Source organism: Microcebus murinus, chromosome 4 (genome assembly GCF_040939455.1).
Source record: "Microcebus murinus isolate Inina chromosome 4, M.murinus_Inina_mat1.0, whole genome shotgun sequence".
Taxonomy (NCBI): Eukaryota; Metazoa; Chordata; class Mammalia; order Primates; family Cheirogaleidae; genus Microcebus; species Microcebus murinus.
Window position 1 is genome coordinate 96,826,524 of NC_134107.1, and position 26,249 is coordinate 96,852,772.

General features: G+C 52.9%; 1 protein-coding gene across 1 annotated transcript; it reads right to left on the reverse strand.

Annotated features, from left to right (window-relative positions):
- Positions 1-6,754: 6,754 nt before the first annotated feature.
- Positions 6,755-25,811, reverse strand: SCN4B (sodium voltage-gated channel beta subunit 4). Its single transcript, XM_012773636.2, has 5 exons — positions 25,604-25,811; positions 17,494-17,657; positions 16,259-16,487; positions 13,652-13,781; positions 6,755-10,546 (listed from the first exon to the last, which is right to left on the reverse strand). The coding sequence occupies exons 1-5, from the start codon at positions 25,662-25,664 to the stop codon at positions 10,453-10,455; spliced, it is 678 nt and encodes a 225-aa protein (XP_012629090.1). The 5' UTR covers positions 25,665-25,811; the 3' UTR covers positions 6,755-10,452.
- Positions 25,812-26,249: the final 438 nt, after the last annotated feature.

A 26,249-nucleotide genomic window follows, 5' to 3' on the forward strand; every position in this document is an offset into this window, starting at 1 on the left:
GAGAAAGAGAGTGGCCCACAACACAAAGAGGGAGGAAAGAAACGTCTGGTCTTGAGGAAAGATGTTTGGTGCTTTTAAAGGGTAGAAATGGCTTTCTCTCTCTCTCTCTCTCTCTCTCTCTCTCTCTCTCTCTCTCTCTCTCTCTCTCTCCTTCAAGGGACTGATAGCAAAAGTGGCTATGAAGCTGCTGTGTTGGCTTTTTCTATTTCTCACACAGCAGATTGATAGCAGAAATTAGTTTCTTCTTACTGCTTGACAGCGGGAGGCATCTGGTACCGTCTCTTCTCAAGGAAGCAGGGGGAGTTCGCACCCATCCTGTCTACCCAGGATTTTCTCAAGGCTGAGAAAGAACTCAGAGATAACAAATGAGGCCACATGTGTTTTAATTAAACAAAGGTAGTTGTGTTGTGAGTTTATTTCTCTTACTTTCTGTGTGACAGTTTATTTTCCACTGTTGGATACTTTATTAGTAAGACCACCTTTCACCGTCTAAAGATGTTCTTCCTTGCCAGACTAAAGACCCAGACACCTGCCTGCACAATCTGTTCTGGCCCCAGGGGGCTACTGTCCCTTCCTTCTGGCCTCTGAGGGTCCCACTCCTTCAGGGAAAGTGGGAAGGTCTGAATTCCCCAGAGAAGGGACCTACCCCCTGCTCCCCTGGAGTTTACATCCTAATTAGAGGAGATATGCAATCAACTAGTAAACAAAGAGATGTCAGGGGGACATCAGTGCTTTGAAAAAAAATAAAGCAGGACAAGGAGAAAGTGACCATGCTGGGTAGATGTTATTGCAGACATGATGACCAAGGAAATCGGAGGAGATGAACATTTGAGCAGAGAGCTGACTGAAACAGGAAACTGAATCCTGTGGCTACCTAAGGGAAGAGCACTCTAGCAGAGGAACAGGTCCTAAGACAGGAGGATGCAGATAGTTAGAGGAGTCACAGGAGAGCAATGAGGCTAAAGTGGAATGAGTCAGCATGACAGTGTTGGAGAAAGAAGATATCAGAGTCCACAGGGGGACAGAACAGTAGCACCTCCTGAGCCACTGTGGGAACTGAATAAGATAGACTAGAAGTGTGTGAGCAAGAGTGACATCATTTAATTGTGATCTTTTAAGGTGTAGTTTACATACAGTAAAATTCACTACTCCTAGTGCAGAGTTTGTAATGGACCTCAAAGAGTTAAATTCAGCCTGCCCTTCAGCTCAAATAGTGAGGCTGTTCCCTATAGCAATGGACAATAATTCTTAGTTAACTTTTGATTGTTTTAATCGTTCCAAGCTGTGTAATGTATTGTGTAGTTAAAATTTTACCATGATTGCTGAATCTGTAAAAGAATGTGTTTTGGTTTGGGCTATGGGCTAATGCCTTCTGCTTCTGTAAACCTGCTTGCCTAAAGATTGTTATTGGGTAGTCCGAGGAGGGTCCCAGACCCTGCAGCCATGGAAAACATGATGTAAGGCTGTACCAACTCTTGTGACTAAAGTCACATAGCCCCTAACTTGGGCCAGTATAAAACCTCCCTGCTTGTACGGCTCAGACTGCTCCTTGGGCCTGCCTCTCAGCAGTGCAGGGGGTGGTCGCTGGCCAGCTAATAAAGACTCACAATATGGCTCCATTAGGTCTGAAGTGGTCATTTCTCCCTCTCTGGTCTGTAACAGAGTTCTGCTAATTTTGTCAAATGTACACAAGTGAGTTCCATCACCCCCAAAAAGTCTCCCTTGCCCTTTGTAGCCAACCCCTCCCCAATGATAGTCCCTAACAACCACTGTCCTGTTTTCTGTCCCTACAGTTTGCTTTTTCCAGAATGTCATATCAACAGAACCATAGGGTAGGCATTTTTTTTTTCTTTTTGGGTTTTGGGTTTTCTTAAGACTTTATTTTTTTCAGAGCGGTTTTAGGTTCACAGCAAAATTGAGCAGAAGGTGCAGAGATTTCCCATACACCCCCTTCCTCCACGTATGCACAGCCTCCCCCATTTTTAAGATTCTCACTCAGAGGGGCACATTGGTCACAACTGGGAAGTAAGTTTTTTTTTGTTTTTTTTTTTTTGAGACAGAGTCTCACTTTGTTGCCCAGGCTAGAGTGAGTGTCGTGGCGTCAGCCTAGCTCACAGCAACCTCAAACTCCTGGGCTCAAGGAATCCTGCTGCCTCAGCCTGCTGAGTAGCTGGGACTACAGGCATGCGCCACCATGCCTGGCTAATTTTTTCTATATATATTAGTTGGCCAATTAATTTCTTTCTGTTTATAGTAGAGACGGGGTCTCACTCTTGCTCAGGCTGGTTTCGAACTCCTGACCTCGAGCAATCCACCCCCCTCAGCCTCCCAGAGTGCTAGGATTACAGGCATAAGCCACCTTGCCCGGCCATAAGTATCTTTTTAATCAGTTCTTTCACTTAGCATAACACATTTGAGATTGATCCATGTTAACGCATGGAACTTCTGAGGAATATTCCATTGCGTGGATGTGCAACCTCTGTTTATACACAGTCGAAGGTCATTGAGGTTGTTTCTTGGTTTGGATGATGACAAAACAAAATCTCTATAAATAATTCTGTACAGGTTTTTGTGCCAACATAAATTTTCATAAATTTCTCATGACGAGAACAAAGTAACAGGAAATGGATTTACTTTCCCATCTGAAGCAACTTAAACATGGCGGGAGGGAAACACAGAAAGTGGCTCTCAGACGCAGGCATCAGGCAGCAGGGGGCCGTGATCCCCAGGAGACGAGAAACAAAGAAGGAAAGCCCTGCAGTTGAGACAGTGCAGGGTGAGGGGACTCAGGCAGAGCTGGCAATGTCCCTGAACCACGGAGGTGGAGTCAGAGTGCAGGGAGACCAAGCAGTGAAGCTCCATAGGCGCAGGTGAAGTCCTGGAGAAAAGAAAAAGTCGTGAGGCAAAATCAGCCCTCCAGTAAAGACTGCCCTTGCTGAGCTCCAAGAATTGTAGCCCTTAATCCTTCCGGTGCTTTATTCCCTGGCCTCAGGCAGTTTCCTCACACATCTGCACCATACTCAGCTGGAGACTTAGGGAGACCCCCTGCAGGTCTCTGGCCCCAGGCAAATGCTAACTGTCAGGATCTCCCCCAGATTCCCAGCACCTCTCTTCAACTCAGGGAGAGTGCTGGGCTTAGCCTGCAGCCCCTGCCACCCCCCCACCACCCACATACATACACATTGCAGCCTGGAAATCCTCCCCAAACAGTAAACTGGGCAATCGTAAATCTCACTTCATTTGTCCTCCCTCTCTCGGGAGTTCTTCACTGCCTATTGTCCAGTGTCTGAAAAACATTGCATCATATGTTTTTTTCAATTTTTCAGTTGTTTAGGATGCAAAGGAAAAGGGTCCCAATGACTCCATGTTGGCCAAAGGCAGAGATGACATCATCTAATTCTATTTTTAAAGGATTACTCTGGAAACTAGACTCTAAGGATGGCCAAGGGCAAAAGCAGGAAGACCAGAGAAGAAACCATTGTAGGAATCCAGGCGAGAGCCAAAGGTGGCCTGGACCAGTGGTGAGTGGGTGGTGGTGGTGTGAGGTAGTTAAGTTCATGACATGTTTTTGACATAGAACCAATGGGGTGTGCTGACAAAAGTGTTTCAGGTGTGAGGGAAAATAAGAAGTCGTGGCAGACTCTGATATTTTTGGCTTGATGACTGGGTGACGGGGAAGCCTGGGGAGAAGTGGATTTGGGGACAGAAGGAGGTGAGATCGTGAGTTTGGTTTTGGACAGTTGACATAGAATCATGTCTGCCAGGAAAGCCATTTCTCAACACACACCACTCCCTCCCATGCCCTTTCTGTACCCAAGAGCCCGGCCTCACCAGAGCAGGAGGGGCTGTGCTCGGTGATGGCCCATCTGCCATCCGCTGGCTTGACCGCAGTGGAGTCTCGCCTTAAGTGGGTCCTGTCCAACTCCAACTACTGAGCTGCTTGTCCAGACGTCTTGCTGTGGGCTGTTACCTGGCTTACAAACTACTTCAATTTATATGGCCCACACTTTGTAGTTTTTAAAGTACTTCACATCTATTGCATCATTTAATCCTCATGAGCAGGTGTAACCATCCCCATTTTTCAGCTTAGGGTTCTGAAGGTCAGTGTGATGAGGTGGCTTGCCAAAGGCCATTTTACTGGTAAATGACAGAGTGAAAACTTGAACCAGATCCCTGGATTCTAAGTCCAGGATTGCCCTTTTCCATATCTGCTCGCACACAGTGGAAGGGGGACTCACATCTTACCTATTAGCACTGTCAGTGGCCTTGTTTAAGCCATGCCCTGTGAGAGAATGCCCTCGCCCCAGTGTGTGCAGTTTACTGCCACAGTGTGTGCAGGTACATTAGAATGCCAAGGAAGGGACTGGCCATATACCTAGGGAAGTGGGAGCACCAGGGGCCCTAAATTGGGAGGGTCTTCAGCTTTCTCTAGCTTCAACCTTAAGTCTGCTCTACAAATGGCCTGATAATGTAGTAGGAACCAGAGACCATAAAGCAAGTCTCTCAATCTCTTGTCCCACCCTCTCTCCAAGTTTCCTTGCACTCTTTTCTCTTTGGCTTCCTTTCTTCTATCTCTCCTCAGCTACCTAAGGCCAGTCATTCCACCTGGCCACTGGACACCCCTCCCCTCGAGTCCACCCAAATGACACTTTCTTTCCTCACTCTCAGCTACTGCAGACTTTTCCTCACCACCGTCTCTTCCCTGTCTGCATTTACCCTTGCTTTTATTTTTCCCACCTTTAAAAGAAAACCGTCCACCCACCTTCCTCTCTGGGCCAATGACATTCACAGCTAAGTTACTTGAAATTGTAGCCTTATGCACTGGTGCCAGTTCCCTTCTCCCACTGACTCTTCCACACACAGGACTCAAGTTTCTGCCACCTCACCCACTTGGCTGACCCATCCCACTTTGCTGGGCTCGCTGAGGTCACCAGTAACCTTGGTAAGGATTGATCGTGAACTTAGGCCATGCTGCTCATAACTCTCCTTGCTACCTTGGCCTCAAAGACATCACTCTGTCTTGCCCTTGGGCCCTTCCTCATCTGTCCCCCTTCTGGCCTCCCCTTCCTCCAATTAGCCCCTGAATGTCAGAGCCCAGGTTTCCCCCTTCTCATGACCCAGGTCGGCCTTCCTTCCCATGTCTGAACAGATCACTTACTCCCAAGGTGCAGACTTCTTATTGGTGACTCTCTGCTCATTTGGAGCAGAGGCACCTGTGGCAAGGCCCCTTCCCTTTGGTATCTGCATTTGCACTGATGCCCCCAGCCTCCTGGAAAGCTGAACGTGGGGAATTAAAGAGTTATTCTTAACTGGGACTCAATCTGACCCAGTCTGGGGGTTACTGAATGCAGGGGAGGAAGGGGAGTTGACCAAAGGCAGGATTTGGAGAAAAGAAGGAAAATTAGGCCCAAAATGTCTATCAATAGAAATCCCTTTGGTTCCTTTAGATGCAAAGGCTTAGGCCCTTAGGGTCAGCAAAGCCCACATCTGTCTTGTGAAAGCAACAGAGAGAAGGGAACAGGCTTAGGGAAGGAGGGAAGTGAGGTGCAACCAGCTCCTTTTTCTCACACCAGTGCAGGAGAGTTGCGGGATAATATCTGGGTTTTGCATAAGGGCCCTTTTGACAGGCTCCCGAAGCACATATGTACAGTTTTACCTTCCTTTTCAGGTTTATAGACCCTCTAAACTCCACCTGATCTGTATGCCTGCCACCAGTTCAAATTAAGGACCCTAAATATGTGTTTTTCAGTCTTCCTTGAGTCAGCATAGGGCTGCCATGGGATTCAATATAGGGTGATCCTATGTCCAGGTCTGCTCAGGACAGCCCCAGTGCCTAATTTGTTTTTAAGACATTGGGTCACCTATCAGCCATAATGGCTGTTGGGTAGGGAGAGAAAGTAGGGATGAAACAGAGCAAGGATGAGGACCTAACCAGGCCTGGGGACTGATCCTTGCAGGGGTAACTGCAAGTTCAATGCATGGCATTCCTAGAGTGTTAACAACTCAGGGTTGGCCAGGAGACTTCAACATCCAAAAGATATATAGCAGATAGGAAGGTGGCAGGAGGTCCCAGGCTACAGGAAGTACCTGAAGACAAGAGAGGGGCAGCATGGAGAATCCATGCAGGGAGGGAGAACACAGCACGACTACTACAGCTGAGGGCTGGAGAGAGCTGACTGGCAGGGACATGTGCTGACACTCAGGACCTCCTGGACCTCTGTCTTCCTGGGGTCCTTGATTGAGGAGGAAGAACCTTTCAACATGTTCTGTTGAGTAGTGTCTGGAACCCTTTGAAACACAGTCTGAAGTGAACTCATTAAAGAGAGTAATATAGTGTGGTAACTGTGGCATGATAAGTTGTGGCATGACACGCACTCATTGGTACATACCCCCAGCTCCTTCCAGCCTGGCCCCATGCCTAGAGCCCGGGGGAAGGGATGTTATTGCACTTAATGGTACCCGAATCATGACCGAGGGCATCAGTGTAGCATTACTCCAGTATTACTCCAGTATTAAAGGGCCACCTTTCCAACTTCTCCAGAGAAGGTACTGGAATGAAAACAACCTGAATGCCTATGAATATGCCAGACATTCTTAGACATTTTACATGTGTTATCCTACTTAAGTAGATAATGTTTTAAACACAGACCGAGGCTCAGAGAAGGTAAACAAACTTGTCCTAAGTACAGCTATCAAGAAATAAAACTGGAACCCAACTCTCAATTAGCCAAAAAAAAGAATGAAAATCCCAAACCCCAAATTATTAAACATAATTTTTATTTCATCCAAGGCAAAGCTAAATACAATTCTACAATGCAAAACATGTTGTAGAGGCAAAATAGTCTGATCGTATCCATTCTGTGCTTGAACACAAGTCAGTGCTGGGTGTGTGTACGTCTGTGCCTCCCAGAGGTACCCGCACACCTGAGGCCTCCCAAGGCCCATCGTTGCATCACCTGATCTATTGTTATATAGGAAAATTCACTATGGGTATTGTTGTCCTCCAAGCCAGAGGAATAAACCATGCATAAGATAGTCGAAAGCACTGCATGTCAGGTGGGAGGTGGGAGGGTAGGACTCCAACCTGGGACAAAGCAAAGTGAAGCAAGCTACAGGATTTTCCCGAGAAGTCCCCCCTCCTGGCTCTCCTTCCCCCAGGCTTTCCGATGGCAGCTGTCTGGAACCATGAGATGGAGTCATGGAATGATGGAATCCAACAGCACAGCTGGTCTTCCCCCCTGTGTCTTGTCCTCCCTCGGTCTCCAGGTGCCCCAGCAGGTATAGCTCAGGCCAGGAAAGATGGCTCCTGAAGCATCCAGAGTCCCCCAAGTCACGCATCACCCATTCCACTCGCGGCCCACCCACTCCACAGTCACGCCGCCACACGCCCACTGCGTGCACACGCATGCGCTTCCACACGCACACTCCACACGAGCGCCACACAAGCACACCTGGCCTCCTGCATCTCAGGAGCACGCTCCTGCCCTCCTCGCTCCACAAAAGCTGTTAGCCAGGCACACGTAGGGTCTGAGCCCCATCGCTGCCCGCCTGGCCTGTCTAGTATGCAAGTTGACCTGGCTGCCTTCTGCTCCATTCCTACGCAGGGAGAAACCCCCAACCTGGGATGCTGACAGCGCATTTTGGGGTCAAGAATAGAGAGATCCAACCTTGGTCTTTGGTCTCACTGGCATCACTGTCAGCGCAGCTACATGCACCCACGTGTCCCAAGATCTACCGTGTAAATGGCTCTCGCTAGCCCGGAAGCCCAGGAAACACCCTCACTAGCCCTGGAGATCACCATCGGAGACTTGCACGCACCGAGGGTCTGCTTGGGAAAGATGGCTTTGCTCTTATACATCCCGGCACAAACCCACGCTAGTGTTTTTCCGTGGATGTAATGCTGGCATTGGGACAGGACGATGCTTTGCCGTGGGGACTAAGTTTAGCATTCTCAGTCCCCGCCCACTAAGTGCCAGTAGTGCCTCCAGGCACTGGGGCAACCAAAAATGTCCCCTGGCAGTCTCAATCCCCTCAGCGGAAAACCACCAAACAGGAGCCACGGACAAGAGGCTTTAAGCATCAGAAACAAGGTTTCTAATAGTGTAAAGACTAAACAATTCCAAGAGGGTGGGATGGAAAGAGAGAGAGAGAGAGAGTGTGTGTGTGTTTGTAGGGATGCAACAGAGATGAGGACAGGACAGACCTGGAACGATTCCTCCAGTTATAATACCCGGCTTCCCAGATCCCTTGCCAAGCCAAAAAATATTGTTTAGACACAACTCGCCGAGCCTCACAACAGCCCTGTGAGGTAGGTAGGTGTTTCGACACCCATTTGCTAGATGGAAAGACCCGAGCCCGGGGAAGCGACATGACCCGCCGAGAAGTCGGCAGCAGACCCAGGAGAGGACAGAGGATGGTGTCCCTCCTGTCCCCAGTCCACAGCCTTGGCTTCCTCTCAAGACAGTAAAATGTGTCCCAAGGTGCTCTGCCTCTTCAAATGCTGACGTTGGAAAGGGAGAAGAAAGCAGTTTTGCATGAAGGCAGCTAGAAGTTTTCTGAGTGGCTTCGGCTCTGGTCTGTCTGCCCCAGAGCCGGGGAAATCTGAAGCCCAGCCCAGGGGGGTTTGGGTGGAGAAGGACAGGAGGAGCAGAGGCAGGTCAGAGGGGGACCTTGTGAGCCCATCAGGTTGGCTAAGGGACACTGGGCACCGCCTTGGGCACCCTGCAGGTGCTGCTGTTCCTCAGTCTCCCCCACCTCCACCTGGGGAAGCTTGTGGCTGCTTTTTGGCAGGGAGAGCCCTGAGGCTGTCTCGATACCCTCTGGAAAAGAAAGCTGCTCCCCTCCCATCCCTCCTCCGGGCCCAGAGGCTAGAGAGTCGGAAATTGGATAAGGGAGCAAGGGAGCAGTGGGTGCAGAGCGCTGAACCACGCCCCCTGCTGTCCCCACCTCACCACCCCCATCCCACCTGCGCTAAGGAGATCCCATTCCAGCATCACCACCCCCCGCCTGCGACCCCCATAGGTGCACTGGCAGGTGTCTCCAAGACTCAGTCACTGGCCAAGTGGCCATCGGTGACACGACTCCAGCCTCATGGCCCCCTCCATGACCTCAGGGAGTGGAGGGCAGGGCACCCTGGCCAGTGCCACACGAGCCTGCTGTTGTGCCAGCACAGAGGCCTGGGGGACGAGGCAGGGTGGGGGCTGGGAGTCAGGAGCTAAGGCACAGTCTAGCCCCACACACAGGGGTGTGCAAACCAGTTCCTGGGAAAGCAGAGGCACACAAAGTGCACTGTGGGCACCCTCTCCCTGCTCCCCCAACCCCAGGGCGGAAGGGGGTGGCTCAGCTGAGCAGGAAGCATCTGGGAAATCCCAGGGCCCTGTCATCCAAAGGAAGAGGGTCCCTGAGGGGAGGGCAGGCCCAGGGCAGGGGAGAGGGTGTGTAAGGGAGGGCGTGGGAGCCACCAGCCAGTGGCAGGTTTGACCATGCAACCTCTCAAGCAAGAGGATGCCACCTGCTGTTAAAGATGACAGGGAAGAGCAAGGGAGAGCTGGGCTCAGCAGTGCCCAGGAGTGGCAATGGTCCTGCCATGCCCAGGAGAGGGGTGCCAGCATTGGCGGGGCTGGGATGGGCATGCCAGGCAGAGAGGCCCAGGACACTGGCTTGCTACCTCTGCAGCCCGATTCCCCAAGGAGAATGATAGGAAAGGCGCAGGTAGTGCTCCAGCACTCCAGGAAGGCTCAGGGACCCCAGCAGGAGCCCCTCAATAACCCAGAAGGCAGAGGAGCAGGCGAGGTGGGCCGGGATCCCTCGAGACTGAGGCGGCCAGCCCAGCTGGGAGGGCTTAAAAACTCTGAGCAGGGGGTGGGCTGGGGGCCTGGGACAAGGCTGACAGGCTCCCTGGGGCAGAGGAAAACAGAAGTTCCCCACTTGGGGAACCGTGGGGGTCCTCCTGCCAGCAGCCCCCTGCCCCAGGTCCCCTCCAGAGTCTTCCAGACCACTGTCCCCTCCAAAGGAAGCCACACACAGCTCTTCCTTCACCCCAAGAGGGCCCAGCTCTTGGGGCAGCCCTCACGGGTCCCCCATGTCCCTCTTGACCAAGGTCCTGTGTGTACATGGTACAGAGTGGGGAGACTGAAGGGGACCCCATCTACCCAGGTGTTGGGGACCAGCCCCTCCACACTACCTCGGCACCTCCTTACTTCTTCCTGAACCCTCCACAGGCCCCCTCCCCTGGCCATCCCTTGTCCCTGGGGAGCCCTGGCTGGGGATGGGGTGGGCAAGCTGGACAGGAGCAGGTGGGCTGGGCAGGACCCCAGCTTCTCCTGTGCAGAAAGACTACAGTTTGAGCCAAGCAGCAGGTGTCTCAGGCACGTGAGTTCTACGGTCGGGGCTCAAGCATCAGCTTCGTCAGAAAGGGAGGTTCCCTGCGGCTGCTTGGCCCGAAGCAGGGGCTCACACTTTGGTGGGTGGCTTCTCTTCCGCCTTGGAGCCGGGCAGCCCATTCTCTGTGTTGTCGTTCCCTGAGGAGCTCACGAGGCACTCCTTCCTGGAGAGGGAGACAGAGGGGACCCTGGTGAGCAGAGTGGCAAGAGAAGGGGCTGGGCTGTGGAGGGACCTGTGGCCCCTGCACAGGGCCCCGTGCCCTCCCCGATCTTCCCTGGAGCTAAGGCAGCGGGAAGCCATGCCACCTAACTCCCCTGTACCTCAGTTTCCTTATCTGTAAGACAGATGTAGTGATGACAACTTTGTCACAGGGCTGCTGGGAGGAGAAACGAGCACTGGAGCAGTGCCTAGCACGCAGAAAGGTCTCCATCTGGCTTAGCCATCACCTAGTCGTCTCAACATGGCAGAAGGCAAGGGGTACCAGGCACTGTCCCCCAGGTCAGTTCCCAGGCCGTGACACCCCAGGGGAAAGGGTTCAGGCCAGCAAGGAGTATGCTGAGGATACAGGGCTCCTTCCCCAGGGCCAGGCAGGCCTCCCTCCCTGAGCTCTGTGACCAGAGGCGATAGAACAAAGGCCATGGAAGGGTCAGAGCAGGCAGTGGGTTTGGCGTCACAGACAGCAGGTCTGGGGAGGGGAGATGGGTAGATGGCATAACACCTCCTGGCAGCAATACCACCCCGACTGTCCTGAGCTGGACATGCCCAATTTCAGGGTGTCCCTCCCCCACGCAGTGCCCAGGCTGGGCAGACAGAGCTCCCCAGGGGGCTCCAACCTCACTCTGAGCTTTCTGTTTATGAAAACTGCCAGGTCTTTTTCACAGCTGCTATTGCTAAACTACATCCTACACTCACTCTGGGTTTGTATAGCTGGATTTGAGGCCTTTGGGAAGGGCTGAATATTTTGTCCTCATCAATTTCATCTTGCAGAATTTAGTCCATAACTCTAGGCTATCAAGATCTTCCTGGATCCCAAATTTTGCTCTCCAACATAGTCCCCAGGACCTGTCCCCTGCCCTTGGGCTCTCCCCACCCGGGCCCTCTGCCCACAAGGCTAAGCTCTCTGATCATGCCAGGGCCCTGAAGTCAGAAGGAAAGCCAATCATAGCCTGGACTCCCAGGTCCCCAAGGGTCTGACCCCAACCCCCTTTGCAAGATTTTTCTCTCCTCCCTCCCCCCTACACCCTTCCTATCCTCTCAACACTCAAAAGACCCTGCTCTCCAGACAGTGCCCACTTCCCGACTCTCTGCCTTTGCTCTCGGTGGTTCCTCCGTCTGGAACATCCTTCCCTTCGATCTCCCCAGGGCTTACATTACATCCATCTTGCAAAGCCTACCACAAACACCCATTTGACCACAAATCCTTCCCTAAGTTTCACCCTGTCCCAAATCCATGCAATAGCATTTTATCAAACGTCTTTGCTGGCACCAATCCCCTCTACCTTGTAGTACATTTATTTGTATACATGTCTTGTCTTCTTTCCTTAAGGGCAGAACCTCATTCCTTCCAGAATTCCCTACAGCATCTGGCACAGTGCCTTGCACACAGTACCTCAAAAATAGCCACTGAATGAAAGGAGAAGTGAAAGAATGCTAGATATGCCCAATGAGACAGTAGAATATGATGACAATGGTTTCAGTTTTGAAGCCAAATTGGTCAGAGTTCAAATCCCAGCTCTGTCACTTACTAGCTGTGTGGCCTAGGATAAGTCACTTAACCACTCTGAGCTTCACTTTGCTCAACTATAAAATAAAAATTATGAGTACTGTATAAAAATGCCTGGCGGAGTACCTAACATATGTAGGCATTCAATGAATGGCAAGAAGTGTTATGACACGGAGCAATCTCTTATTCTGCCAGTGCTCTATCAATAAGACATTTAGCATATGTTTATTTTATTTGTTTAAGAAACAAAGTCTCACTATGTTGCCCAGGCTGGACACCAACTCCATGGCTCAACTTCCTCCTGCCTCAGTTTCCTGAGTAGCTGGGACAATAGGCGCACACCACCACGTGCAGCTTAGCATGTCTTGTTTTTGATGAACTGATGGCAGCTCTGAAGGATCACTGCTATCTTTTCTAAGTGCTTTTAAACCATGTATTGAGAAATCTGTTCTCTGATTTTGTTCACCATCCACGGATGGTGAGACTGATTGTTAAAACCAGAGCCTGGTGAAGCTCCGTGCTTCTAGTCCCTCTTGAGATCACCAAAACCCTCGCAGTCTCTGGCCACGAAGCTGGAATAAAACCCCTGCGTTCTTCATCTCAGCCAGCGCTGGGACAGTCCCCTGCTCCCCAGCCTCAACACAGCTCTCTTAACGTCCCCTCCCTCCCCTCTTACCTGTGTGATTTCTGCCCTTCCCAGCCCAATTCCCTCTTCTCAACAGAGCAAAATGTTTCAGCAAACAGGAGCACAGCAGTTCTGCTTTTGCATCTCGTTGTTACTGTCACCCTCTCTGTTCCCATGGCAGGCCACCCTGTCTCACCTGTCTTGCTCAGAACACAACTTTCAAATCCTTTTCCCTGATCTAGTTCTGTAAGATTTGCCACCCGCTGCCCAGAGACTGCCTGATACCTTTCTGGAACTTCTGGGCCTGGGGGGTTGCACCCTCTGTCCTCCTTCATCTTCCGTCCCCTTCCACTAATAGGCATCTATTTTATCCCCACATTTATCCCTCCCTTCCTGGGAGGCCATATCTGCCTTTTTAGACTTTTTTGAAACCTCCCCATGTGAATTTTTAGAATTTCACAGTAAGAGAATTTCACTCCCATCTCCCTAGAAGGGTCTTCCCATTTTAGAGTCTCTGCAGATGGAATCTTATATTTTCTCTGATTAAAAAAAAAAAAAAAAAAAAGGCTTCCTAAATCCTTTGGTAGGGCCTTAGATTGGGTGGAAAGAGAGAAGCCAGTGGGCTGGGAAGAAAGACAGTGGGATGAGGAAGAGCAGTGACTGGGTTTGCATACTCAGTGAACTAAACGTATTCAACAAATTCACAGCAGGAGGGCGGAGAAGAGGGAAAGAGATGTGGAGAGGGGCTGGGCAATTGGGCGATGGGAAGGGGGGCTGCAGGGATAGAGCAGAGAGTGGCAGGATTAGGAAGAGAGGGAGGCACGAGGAGAAGATGGACGGCAGAAGGCTGGTGGGGAGGTGAAGGGTAGGGGAGGAGGGTGAGCTGGCAGGAGGACAGGCATGGCCACAGGTCAACTCACTTCTTCTCCCGAGTCTTCTTGAGGATGAAGGTGATAAGCTTCTTGAGCAGCAGGATGACGATAAGCAGCCCGATGACCCCGCCCACGACAGCCAGGATGATGAGTGTCACTGTGTTGTCCACTTCTTCCACTGCATGGCCAGGGCAGGGAGGGAAGGGCAGGGACAAGGGAGCAGGAGTCACCTGGAGCTGAGCACCATGGCAGGGCCCAGGCTATGCAGCCTCCACCCCCTGGCATCTGGGATGCGTCCACACCCAGGTCCCCGGCCCTCCCCAGGCCTCCAGCGGGCAGCAGGAGAAGCAGAACATGGCATCCAAAAGGGCAAGTCACAACAAACATTCCCCTCTCCGGCCCCCTATACACAGGCTCTGCGATAAATCAGAATCAGAGCCTACAGCACCCAGGTTAAGTTCTGCCTTGGCCCTCCCATTGCCATGCGAGAATTTCATTGCCTGTTTCTAGGCCTCGTTTGCCCACGTAGAAAAAAATTAAGAACCTCCCTATGATATCTCTAAGACAGTGAGAAGATTTTGGAGTCACATATTCTGGATTTTAACTAAAGGATTTAGCTGTCACTAACTAGCTGGCAATGTTGGGCAGGCCCTTCTAACCTTGGCTTCCTCATCTGAAAACTCAATTCTCTGACTTCTTCCCTTACTTCTTCCCAAACCTCCTCCACTCACAATCTGCCTCTCATTTCTGTTGGCGACAACTGTATCCTTCCAACTGCTATAACCAAAATCCTGGGAGTCACCGTGTCGCCTCTCTTGTTCTCAAACCCCATATCCAATCTACCCGAGAATCCTCATGGCTCTAACTTCCAAAAATTCCAAAATCTGACCACTCACCACCACCCTGGCCCAAGCCACCTCTTGATTGGATGTTTGCAAAAGCGTCCTAACTGGTCTCCTCATTCCATCGACTATTCTTGGCACAGCAGCTGGAGGGAGCCTGTTCAGGCCTTAACTCCTCTGCTCAGAGTCCCTCAGGGCCTCCCTCTCACTCACACTCACAGGGCCCCACGCTGGCTCAGCCTGACTCAGCTCACCCTGCTCCATACACACCGGCCTCCTTGTCGTTCTTCAAACATCTGCCCCAGGGCCTTTGCACTTGCTGTTCCCTCTGGTCTACCTTCTTGTAGCCACCCTCATGGCTTCCTCTCTTGCCTCCTCCTAACGTCCCCACTCTGTCACCTTTTCCAGCGAGGAATTCCCCAGCCACCCTGATGGCATCCCATCTTTCTGCCCTGCTGTATTTTCTCTCCAGGACACTAACCATGTTCTCTTATACAACATCATTTTCTTCTTTATTTTCTTATTCTGTATCTCCCTCGACTAGAAGGAGAGGAATGTAATCTCCATAAGGACAAGAATCTGTCTGACTTGTTCACATTGCGTCCTTGGCGCCTAGAACAATGTTTGCCACATAGTAGGTGCTCAGTAAATAGGGGCTGAATACGGAATGAACGAATCTATAAACATGGAAAGAAGAGCCACCTTGAAGGGGTTTTGTGAGACACAGAAGAACTAAGGTCAGCAAGGGCCCCTAACTTGGTGCCAGCCACCAGGAAATGTGCCATAAATGTTGGCTTCCTTCCCTTCTCTTCCCCTCGAAAAGGCTGAGAACAAAGGGGGTGATAGGAGCTCAGATGGAGAGGTGTCACCATAGGCAGACCTGACTCGGATGACTCCAGGCTCAGAACAGTTGCCTGGATGGCCTCTGGCCCTGCCCTTGGCACACCCAAAATTGACCTCATGGCATTTCCCTCTCCGAATACCCATGTCAGCAGGGAGAGCAGGTTGCCTTCCCATTTTTTCCGCTTCCGTGCTTCCCTTTCCGCTTCCATGCTTCCCTTTCCGCTTCCTTGCAGGCCCTTCCCTCGCTGTTCCAGCCCTGGTTGTCACCTCCTGCTTCTCCAACCACTTTGCGCAGTGTGGGGATCATGGGGCCACCTGGCTCCTTATCATATGGACCCTCACCGTCTGATTGGTCCACCTGCATCCGACCCGAATCCCCAACGGGGATCCAAGCTCCCCGTGGGGAGGGGCCATGTCCTACTCCATCTCTGTCTGTGCCTTTCCCGTGGCACATGGACCGTGTTCTGTCTCTATCCCGGTTACTAATCTGTCTTCTGTCCGCCCCAGACTGTAAATTCCTCAAGGAAGAACACTATGTGTCATTCACAGCACTTTTTAGTCCAATACCCAACATTCAATCAACTTTTGCTAGCGGGATACACGCTAGTGGTAATAATCAGCGTGTACCGAGAGAACTTCACTAGCCACAGAGCACTCCCGGGCTGAGAACTTCTCCAACCCTCACAACCACCCTAGGAGAATGAAGCCGTGTTCCCATTTCACAGATGAGCAAAATAAGGCTTAGAGAGGCTAAGTGTATTTCGCAAGTTATTCAGTAGTAGAATAAGTGTTCAAGCCGAATTCTCTAGCTTTTAGCTATAACTCCAATAACCCTTGAAAGTACAAAGCAAAAGAAAACACCAATATGGTCCCCTTTATCACTTCACGGTAACACAGAGTTGGGTGACCCCCCAGCCCCTGCCCACATTCTTCCCACTCCACCGCCCTTGTCCCAGCCCCTACTGCATACATTGATCCACGACTTGGAGGATGATGGTGGCATTGTGCTCGAGATTATTCTCCTTGGGGTTCTTCACGTGACAGGTGTATTTGCCGCTGTCGCTGAACTCCAGGTCCCTCAGCAGAATGGAAATGTTGTTCTTCTTCTCCTTAGTGGTGCCCTCCAGAGTGATGCGGTCATTGTCTTTCAACATCACCCTGGGGTCAGACTTCTCGTTCTTCACACTCCCTTCTATGATCTGGGGGGCAGGGGAGGGGAGAGGCCAAGAAAGAAGCGGGGACATCAAGGGTCATGACATCACGCCAGCCCACTCCTTGTGTGCCTCCCCTGTCCAGGTCCAGGAAGAGCCTGCCTACTCCCCCGCGGTTTCCTCTCCTAGTGGCTACAGCTCTGCCTGCCTAGCCCGAACTTTGCTTGTTTCGGGCTAAACCCATTTCCTTTTATTAAGGTCTCTCTGGAATGTAGCACAGCCTTACTGCTCTCTCCATAACAGCATGTTATATAATGACTCCTGCAAATACCACACTCATTTCCCTCTGTCGCTTCCCACCCAGCCTTTGCTGACATCATGTCCCCTGCCCGTCTGAACCCTGGCCCTCCATCAAGACCTGGATCAATCTCCCAGCTCTGTTCATCAGCACCCTCTGAGGTCAACATTTACTTGTATCCAGAGTTGGTCTCTTGTGGCTTCCCCATGATAGTCTCAGGCCAGGTCCCCTACTAGACTGCAGGTGAGTACTCAGTAAGGACCTGTTGGTTGATCGGTCCCCGCCCCACCCCCACCCCACAGCCCTGCAGATGCTACTGCAGATCTCCAGCCTTCTCCCGCTCTCTCTCGCCTTTCCTTCCTAGTCCAGGTTCTCAGCCCTTCCCTCATCTGGACTCTTCTCATTCCCTCTCTCCAAGCCTTCCTAAGGGCTTCCCCTCTCCTACTTGTTAAATTAAGTCATTCATTTTGACACAAGCAATCCAAATCCCAGGTATTTCCTAAGACCAGACAGAGGACTCTAGCTAAGACTTCCAACAGGTCCCACATTCTGGCAAGATGATCTAAACATCCCTCCCACTTAGATCCTTCCAGACAGGCTCTGAAAAGAATGCTGGGAGAAAGGGTGACAAAAAGTGGGTGGGTTGTGGGGACCATTGCAGCGGGTCTCAGTCCAGACAGGACCAGAGCCTAGGATGGGAGGCAACAGAGAAGGGAGGGAGGATCTGGGCTGCCCGGTCCCTGCCCCACCACTTACAGGAGTGTCACTGTTGTTGTAGGTCCACCAGAATCGGAGGTCCTCGAAGCCAATGCAGCTGGAGAAAGTGCAGGGCAGAAGGATCTCTGTGCCATTGACAGCGTAGATGACGGCGGCCTTTCCCACAGACACCTCCAGCGACAGGGACATCGGGATCAGGAGACCTGTTCCAAGAGCACAACCTCCCTAAATAAAACCGCACTGAACCCCCTAGTCTGGAGCTCTGGAAAGGGACACTGGGCAGGGTGGGAGTGGCTCGGCCACGCAGGGAGGTCTCTGTCATCCTCAGTGTCACCATGAGGGGGACAGTTCTCTTCACTCCAGTTGACACCTCCTGAGCCACCCGCATTTCTCCCCTTCGCCAGGGTAGGGTTGGATTCTGGGCCGGTTACTAGCCCTGTGGCACTCTGGATGACCACCAGGGGTCACCCCAACCCAGGAAAACCAGGCCCTGGCCACTCTGCCGCGCACCTGCGCCCCTGTCCACCCACCCCCGGGACGCAGCCCCCGACGCGCTCCCTCTGCACCGCCTGGGAAGCGCAGGGCGGGCTCCCTTCCCTGCAAGGGCCTGTCCCCAGGACTGTGCGCGCCTCCTCGTGATGTTTTCGGGATCTGCGGGGGAGGTGGGGAAGAGCTGGGTCCCGGTAAGGTGGAGAGAAAAGCGACAGCCGCAGTCCGGGCCCCTGTCCAGCGGCCTCGCGTCACCGAGCCCCGGAGGCTGCTCAGCGGCCCCGAGGGGCGGAGAGGCAGAGGGACACGTTCGGGCTGCACCTTGCTTGGCCACCTGAGTCCAGCGCCCTCTGGCCACCGAACGGGACCCTGAGAACCGAGGGAACGTGGGCGGGGATGCGACACGGTGGGGGTGGGCTGGGATCAGGCGCGGCGCGGAGCTGGGCGGCAGCCAGCGCGCAGCGAGCAAAGCCACGGCGGCGGGAGAGAAAGTCAGAGGCTGAGGACACGGTGCGTAGGCCGGTTCCCGGCGAACCCCAATGCACGCATGCGGGGGCGGGTAGGGAGGGCGCTGGGCCTGCCGTCCCCTCCTGAACCCAAGTGGCGGCCCCCCAACCACACTCCGCAGCCGCACTCCGCCCCCTCATCCCCAAGACCCCCCTGAGGCTTCTTTCCCACGTGTTTGCACCTTCTCCCCAGTCCGTCTACACAGCGCGCGCCCTCCGCTTGGGCTAGGAGTTTCCACTCACCGCCTTGGTCCGCCTTGGACCCATCCTCCTGAGTCCTTGTAAGAGAGCCTGGTCCTTCCCCCTTCCTGCAGATTCCTCAGGGAAACCCCACTAGCCTCAAGGTTGTTGGGGGGAAGTCCACAATTGGACGCCCACCTCTCCTTACCCCTAGGGGAAACAAGCGCCTTCTCCCATCCTCACTCTCAGGAAGGCCCTCTGCCGTCTAACTTGATTCCCTCATGCTGCATCACAGTCCAGTTTTCTTGTTTTGCCCACACAGGATAATAATGATGCATGCTGCATCTGAGCAGTGCTTTTTAAAGGACAGAAAAGGAACTCCAAGGAGAGGTGGCAGACCTGCTCCCTCAGCTTCTCGCTCCCGTATCTTCTGACAGCAAAGTGGAGTGCTCACGCCCCCAGCCCAGAAATCACACCACGTGGTCCCGGCGTAACCCAATCATGACCCCACCCTGTTGATAATGACAGTGATAGCTAATATTTATTGAGCATTTACTATGTGCCAGGCACATTTCATCCTCACATCTATCCTGTGAGTGACATATGACAGATGCCTAGAGAGGTCAGGTAACTTGCCTAAGGCCAACAGGAGAGCCAGGTTTTCTCACCAGGACTCCAGTTAATACTGAGAAGTTATTTCAATGAGCCCTCATTTTTTGGCCACCTCCTATGTAGGAATTGTTCTTAGGAATTATTTCAAACTTGAGAGAGCATCAGAACCACCTGGAGGGCCATTCCAGCGAGCGGCACCCAGCCCCACCCAGCCCCTGGAGTTTCTGATTTAGTAGGTCTAGAGCGGAGCCTGAGAATTGACATCTCTACAAAGTTCCCAGGGAATACTATGGGCTGTGGGCGAGGATCACACTTTGAGAACCACTGTGCTAGAGGATTTATACATATTAACTCCAACTTTCATTAGAATGCCGAAAGGTAGGTATGGTGTTTGCTGTTTTACCGATGATGAAATTGGGGCTCAGAAAAGTTAAATTGATCTGCCCAGGGCCACACAGTAAATGGAATCTGGGACTGAACACTTACTATAAGATAGGACAGGCATTTTATATACAGCTTCATTTAACCCTCAGAATAATCTTATAAGGCAGTTACTATTTCTATTCCCAATAAACAAACGAAGAAACAAGCTCAAAGAGATTACCTGACTCAAGGTCACACACCCAGTGAGTGGGAATTAGCAGCATTCAGACATTTGTCTGCTTTTTCCCACTCTGTGACCTGCCTCTCCAAGAGAGCAATGCTGTCAGGGTTTCTCCCTCCTTAGAGCTCCTGGTTTTCCTTTTACCTCTGCCCTCCCCCATGCCCACCTACCCCAGAGGTCTAGGGACAGGAGCCAGACACAACATCCCACCCTCCAGCCTGGGGCCAGCACTAAAGCTCTGCTTCCCACTCTCCGTAGCCCCTGCAAACTAACAACCAGGGTGCAGAGCGGCGGACAGGGAAGCTCCCAGACAAGGCAGCTTCATGACAGCCACTGGCCTCCCTTGGGGCTCAAGGAGCACGGCAGCTCCCACTCCACTGTTCATCAGTGCTCAGGTCCAGGAACGTGGTCCTGGAGGAGATGGGGAGATGGGGGAACTCAAGTTGGTGGCCCATTTCCCCTCTCCAACCCCAGCCAGAATGAGATATTCAAGAGCACAAAAGATGCGCATCAAAAGGGAAATCTTTTTGATTGCTTTAAACAGGAAGCAAAAAAGCAAAAGAAGGGTCCAGCAGAGAAGAGAACCCTATTTCTTTAAGGTCTGGATCATGACACAGTACACATTTCTGCCTGATTCGTGTGTGCCTACAGGGATGACTTAACTTTAATACACTCGGGACTCTCCTGGTGAAGCATTGCCATTTCCCGAGTAGCCTGGAGGGAACGGAAACAGCACAAATGGTTTCCACGGAGTCCAGCGCCCTGCTCAAGGTTAAGTTATCAGAGCGGGTGCCAAGCCAGGGCTTCTCCAGGGCACAGCCCTCCCAGCAGGGTGTCGTGCGGCCCTGCCAGCTATGCGTGGGAGGCTCCTGAACAAGAAAGCCCAGGAGCCTGCCTCCCACGCCCAGCCTCACCTTTGAGGTCATGCTAGGGGAGAGCAGGGAGAGGGGGTTCGGTGTTGATCTGCTAGAGGTCCCCCTGAGGGCTGCTTTGGCAGGATGACCAAGCCAGGAGGGGATTGGTCAGCAGGTGCAAGGCAGGACCCCACTCTGCCAGCTGACCTTGAGAAAGTCGGAGGTGCCACAGCCAGTGTGTACATCCCCAAGCCATGGCTGTCTCTCCTCCCTCCCAAGCTTGGTGTGAAATCAAAACGTGAGACGGTAAAACACAAGAGGGGCTTCAGTGAGTGAGTAGAGGAGGATGGTGTTTGAAAGAGGGGTGGGGGACAAGACTATCCCTCATCACAGGAAACCAAGGCAGCCCCAGCTTCCCTTAATGACCAGTGTCAGCCAAGAATGTCTCCAGGCCATTCATACATTGATTTATCTTTCACCCTGTACCACATCTTGGATTATTTCCATGTGGCTATTTCCCTGGAGTAAAGAGAGACCTACTTACTTATTTTTCTGAGACAGGGTCTCCCTCTGTCACCCAGGCTAGAGTGCAGTGGCATGATCATAGCTCACTGCAACCTCCAACTCCTAGGCTCAAATGACCCTCCTACCTCAGCTTCCCAAGTAGCTATGTGTCCAGGCCTGTGTCCAGCTAATTTTTTTTTTAATTTTTTGTAGAAGCAGTGTCTCACCATGTTGTCCAGGCTGGTCGAGAACTCCTGTCCTCAAGAGATCCTCCCACCTCACCCTCCCAAAGTGCTGGGATTACAGGCATAAGCCACTGAGTTAAATTGGCTTTGTCCTGAACTTAACTCTTTAGAATGTCAGGGTGTGCATGTGTGTGTTTGGGAGTGGGGGTCCTCTTCCCGATACTGTGAGATGGATGAGCAAGTCCTCCTAGTCATGATCCTGTGGAATGCAAGCTTAAACCCCAAGGACTTGCCTTTCCTCACTGAAAGGCCCTAGCCACGGAAGCTACTCTCAGAGCAGCCATTTTCTTTGCTATTCTCTGAAGTCCTCAACATCCGCCCCCACCATCCTCATCCTCATCCTCATCCTCATCTGGGATTTTGGCTGAGGAGGGACTCAGGATCCTAAGTCTTGTCGAAGTGAAAAAGTATTTGGCACATGGAATGATATTATTGAATATTCACACCATCAGGGCTCCAGTGGCAGCCACCACATATTCCAAGGCAAACAGAATGTTTCCAAGGAAACATTCTGCCACTTTTTCCCATGTCCAGGAATCAGTCACAGCCACTCCAGGGGTCGAGGGAGAGGGGCAGGCTGGCACCCACTCTTAAGTTTAGCTGTGAGGGCTCACCTGGCATGGCAGGTGGGAACAAGGCTGACTTTAATAGGGAGGCCAGGCTGGGTGCAGTGGCCCATGCCTGTAATCCTAGTACTCTGGGAGGCTGAGGCGGGAGGATCGATTGAAGTCAGGAGTCTGAGACCAACCTGAGCAAGAGGGAGACCCCATCTCTACTAAAAATAGAAAAAACTAGCCGGGTGTGGTGGCACATGCCTATAGTCCAGTTACTCGGAAGGCTGAGGCAGGAGGATAGCTTTAGCCCAGGAGTTTGAGGTTGCTGTGAGCTAGGCTGTCGCCACAGCGTTCTAGCCTGGGCAACAGAGTGAAACTCTGTCTCAAAAAAAAAAAAAAATGGGGAGGCTGATACACTCTGGCCTGGGAGAATCAAAGAGGCTCAAAGTTAGAGCTGGGAGGCAGAAAGTGGGCCAAGGCCAGAGGGACAGGACTCCTCCCGAGGTGGAGGCCCTGGGGGTTGTGGGAGGCAGGGCTGGGCCAGGCAAGGCCCCTAAGCCCAGAGACAAAGGAAAGATTTCAGCTTTCTCTCCCTAGGCAACATGCCTGCTTCCTGCCCACCCCCAGGAGCTTTGCAGGGATAGAAGCATGCCCCTGAGACAGCACTGGATGCTCAGTGAAACCAGCTTTGCAAACAAGTCCAAGCAGTGTGCCTGTCCTTCCTCTTACAGGCCACAGTGGGTTATGTTGGCACAGCCCACCCCTGTTTTATGCAGAGATCCCTAGACCCTCTTAGGGACCATCAACAGGGCAAGGCGGTTGGCTATGCCCAGAGTCTCCCTATCATGCTGATCCCACTAGGAGGTGGCCGGTCAAAGGATTTGGGGACAGCACCTTTCTCTTCTGGGTGCCCCTGCAGGTGTAGATAGAGAACTAACCATCACTTGCAGATTCAAACCAAGATCTCCCTTCACTGTCCCCTCCTCTTCTCCATGAGTTCTTGCTTACCCTTCCTTTTGCCTTCCTCTGAGTGGGACTGAGCACCCTCTCCCTAATTGCATTCTCATTAAACAAGCCTTTAATAAATACACACCAAAGGAAAGAGGGTTGTGCAACAGAGCACTCTCACAAGTGATAATTAAACACAGATCACAGCAATTAAGCAAATGAGGGAACAAGAAAGGGGTGGGCAGGACAGCTATATTACATTACATGCTTAGGAAGAGACTGGAACCCACAGAAACCTCAACTGCAATGATATAGCCTTGGAACTGCTTCTCAGTTTAAAGAAAGGGTATCTTGTTGGGTTATCATCAGTCACTTCAGTCTCAGTCTGTAGGACTGAGTTTGCTATGGGGGCAGGGGAAGAGGGCTACTGAGAGCCCAGTGCTCCATGCTCAGTCTCCACAGCTGTGGGAACAGCAGCCCTGGCCCCCACGCCTTTATCCCTCCATGCCCATGCCCCAGAGGCTCACTCATCCTTCCGCCCTAAGCACAATCCCTACTGACCTTCTCCCTCACCAGACTTCAGTTAACTGGGAGGCAGTGTGGTCTGACAGAGCCCAAGAGACCTTGATTCTGTCCTACTTGACCATCCCACAAGGCCATGTACCCTTGGGCAAGTCACCCTCTCTCTCTGGACCACAGCTTCCTTACCCTTAGAAGAGCTCTGTGCTCTGGTTTCCAAAGTCCCTGCCAGTTCTGATGTTCCCAGGGAACACCCCCAGTTGACTGTCCAGTCATCTCCATGTCTCCCCAACTGGACTGAGAGCAAGGATGTCATCGACATCCCAAGCTCAGACCCATGCCCCTGTGAGGGCTCAGCCAGTGGCTGCCTGGGCAAGGCCCAATGGAGAGCTCTGGTTCTAGTCCTTCTGCAGACCAGAGGGGCAGGGGCAGAGCAGGTAGGGCTACTTCTGGGGTCTGCAGATCTCCTACCTACATGGCACTCTGCTCTCCCCTGGGTTCCCAAAAGGGTGGCCCAGAGATTTATGCAAACCTGCTTCAGTGGGCCCCTGACCCTACCTGATCTACCCACTGAACAGTCCTTGGAAAAGGTGGGGGCTTCCACCTAGAGAAATGTACCAAGACTCTGCCCACCATCCCCCTCCCACACACACCCATACACATTGTTTCCAGGGCCCTCTAGGTTGCCCACAGAAGCCTGGTTCTATTAATATGAATATTCTAACAGACTGGGGACCGGTATCCCACCACCCACCTAGCAGCAGGAGGAAGAGAAACCAGGGGTGTAAAGGGGGGTACTCATGAGGTTGAATGCTTCAATGAGCCCTTACCTTTGCCATGGTCACAGTGGGGACCTGCTTTGACCTGAGACAGGATGAGGGGTAGTGTGGAGTGGCACTGTGCCGACTCAATGAAGAGCAGCCTCAGGCATCATGAGGCCCCCACTTCATTAGGGTCACCGTGAAACCAGCGTGACACCTGTGTGAAAGGTACAGGAGAAAACACCAGTGCCTTCCATCTGGCCACAGAGATGGAAACAAACCAGTGGCTCTTGAGCGAAAGAAATGCTCTATCCCCCTTCTCCACCAGGCACCAGCACGCCAGGTCTGCATGCAGTTTGCAGTTGCAGAAACAGCAGCGACCTCCCTGATAGGTTCCTGTCTCCCTGTTTTCAGCACAAATAACTACACTATGTGCCTGGCCCAATGAGGGGAGCTGCTAAAAGCCAAATCCAGCAAATATAAACAGGAAGAGATGCAGTTGCCAGAGACAGAGTCAGCTTACACTAAAGTCCGGCTGTGATTTATGAGATTACATGCTGGACTAATAAATACCATTTCCTAATCTCTTGAAGTTCGACACTCAAAACTAGCATGTGCATATTAATAGATATTAATAATACTCCATTCCCTCTGTGTCCTCTGGACATGTCTCCTCAGTCTCCGTATTTACCCAAAAAAGGAAGAGCCGGGAGCAGGTCAAACAGGTCCTCCCTATGGGATCTTTTATGGGAAGAGAGAAAGGGCTCCTCTTAAAAAGTGGCTTTTGAATGATCCCCTCAGACCCTCCAACCCCTTCCAGTCTTTAGTGTGGAGCTTGGGGGCAGACAGTGGGCCCTGGAGGAGGCAGAGGGCAGAGGAGCAAAGCAGAAAAGGGGCCCAGGGGGAAGGGTAGCCCCCCGACACCCACTGGTGTCTGAGAAACACACATGCCTGGTGTCTGAGAAACAAGCACACAACTCTGGGCAGGGGTGGAGACCAGCATGCCGACAGTCACACGTGCAACCCAGTGGCACCCTCTACATCCAAGGCACGACCCCCGCCCCTAGCACACCTGAACCTCTGAACTCTGGAGACCCGTGCTGCAGCCCCAAGATCCAGCGCCAAGAGCCGGGAGCTGAAGCCAAAAACTAATCCGGAGGCTGGCGGGGTGATGGGGTGGGGGTACGCGCACGGTCCCCAAGGAGCACAGCCTCTGAGCCAGGCGTCCAGCGGGAAGCCGGTGGCCACCGTGCTCATTTCGTGCCGCACTCCAAGGCCCACCCTGACCAAGGCACCCCACCCCCTTCTTGAGTGTCCCCCTCCTGGAAGGGTCGGAGAAGGCGAGAGAACAGACCAAGTTGGGGCTGCCTTACCCAAAAGCCCAGCGCCCAGCCATCTCGCCAGGGCTTTGCCTCGGTCCCCAGCCCCAGGCATCGTCCTGTTCTCTCCGGAGCGCGCCAGGGGCGCGGGGATGGGACACCAAGCACAGCCGCACGCTCCGCCCGCGGTCGGCAGTCCGCCCCGAAGCCGCCCGGGAGCTTTGCGCCGCCGGTCGGGGCTCGGGAAAGTTAGCGGGGAGAGAGCGAGAGGAGGGGGAGGGCGGGAGGGGGGAGGCGCGCTCGCCCGCTGCCTGGAGCCGGAGCCGGGAGCCGCGGCGGGGGGGGGGAGGGGGAGGAGGAGCCGGAGCAGGAGCGGGAGGACGACTGAGCGAGCGCAGAGGCGAGCGAGGCTGCGCCTCTGCTCTGGAAGCGCTCCAGCCGCAGGAGGGGCGGCGGCCGCCGCGGAGCCGAGGGCGCCCCCGCCCGCTGCGCACCCTCCCCGGCGCGCCCCGCCTCGTGGTCCCGGAGCCCCGGGACCTGGCCGGACCCCTCACTCCCTCTCCCGCCGGGGTAGGCTGCTGCGGCACGGCACTGCAGGGCCGGCCCGCAGCCGCCCGCATCGTCCCCTGCGCTGAGCTGCCAATTGGGATAGTTTAGGGAGAGTAGAGGTGGAGCTTTGCGGTCGTTGGAAGCCTGCTTT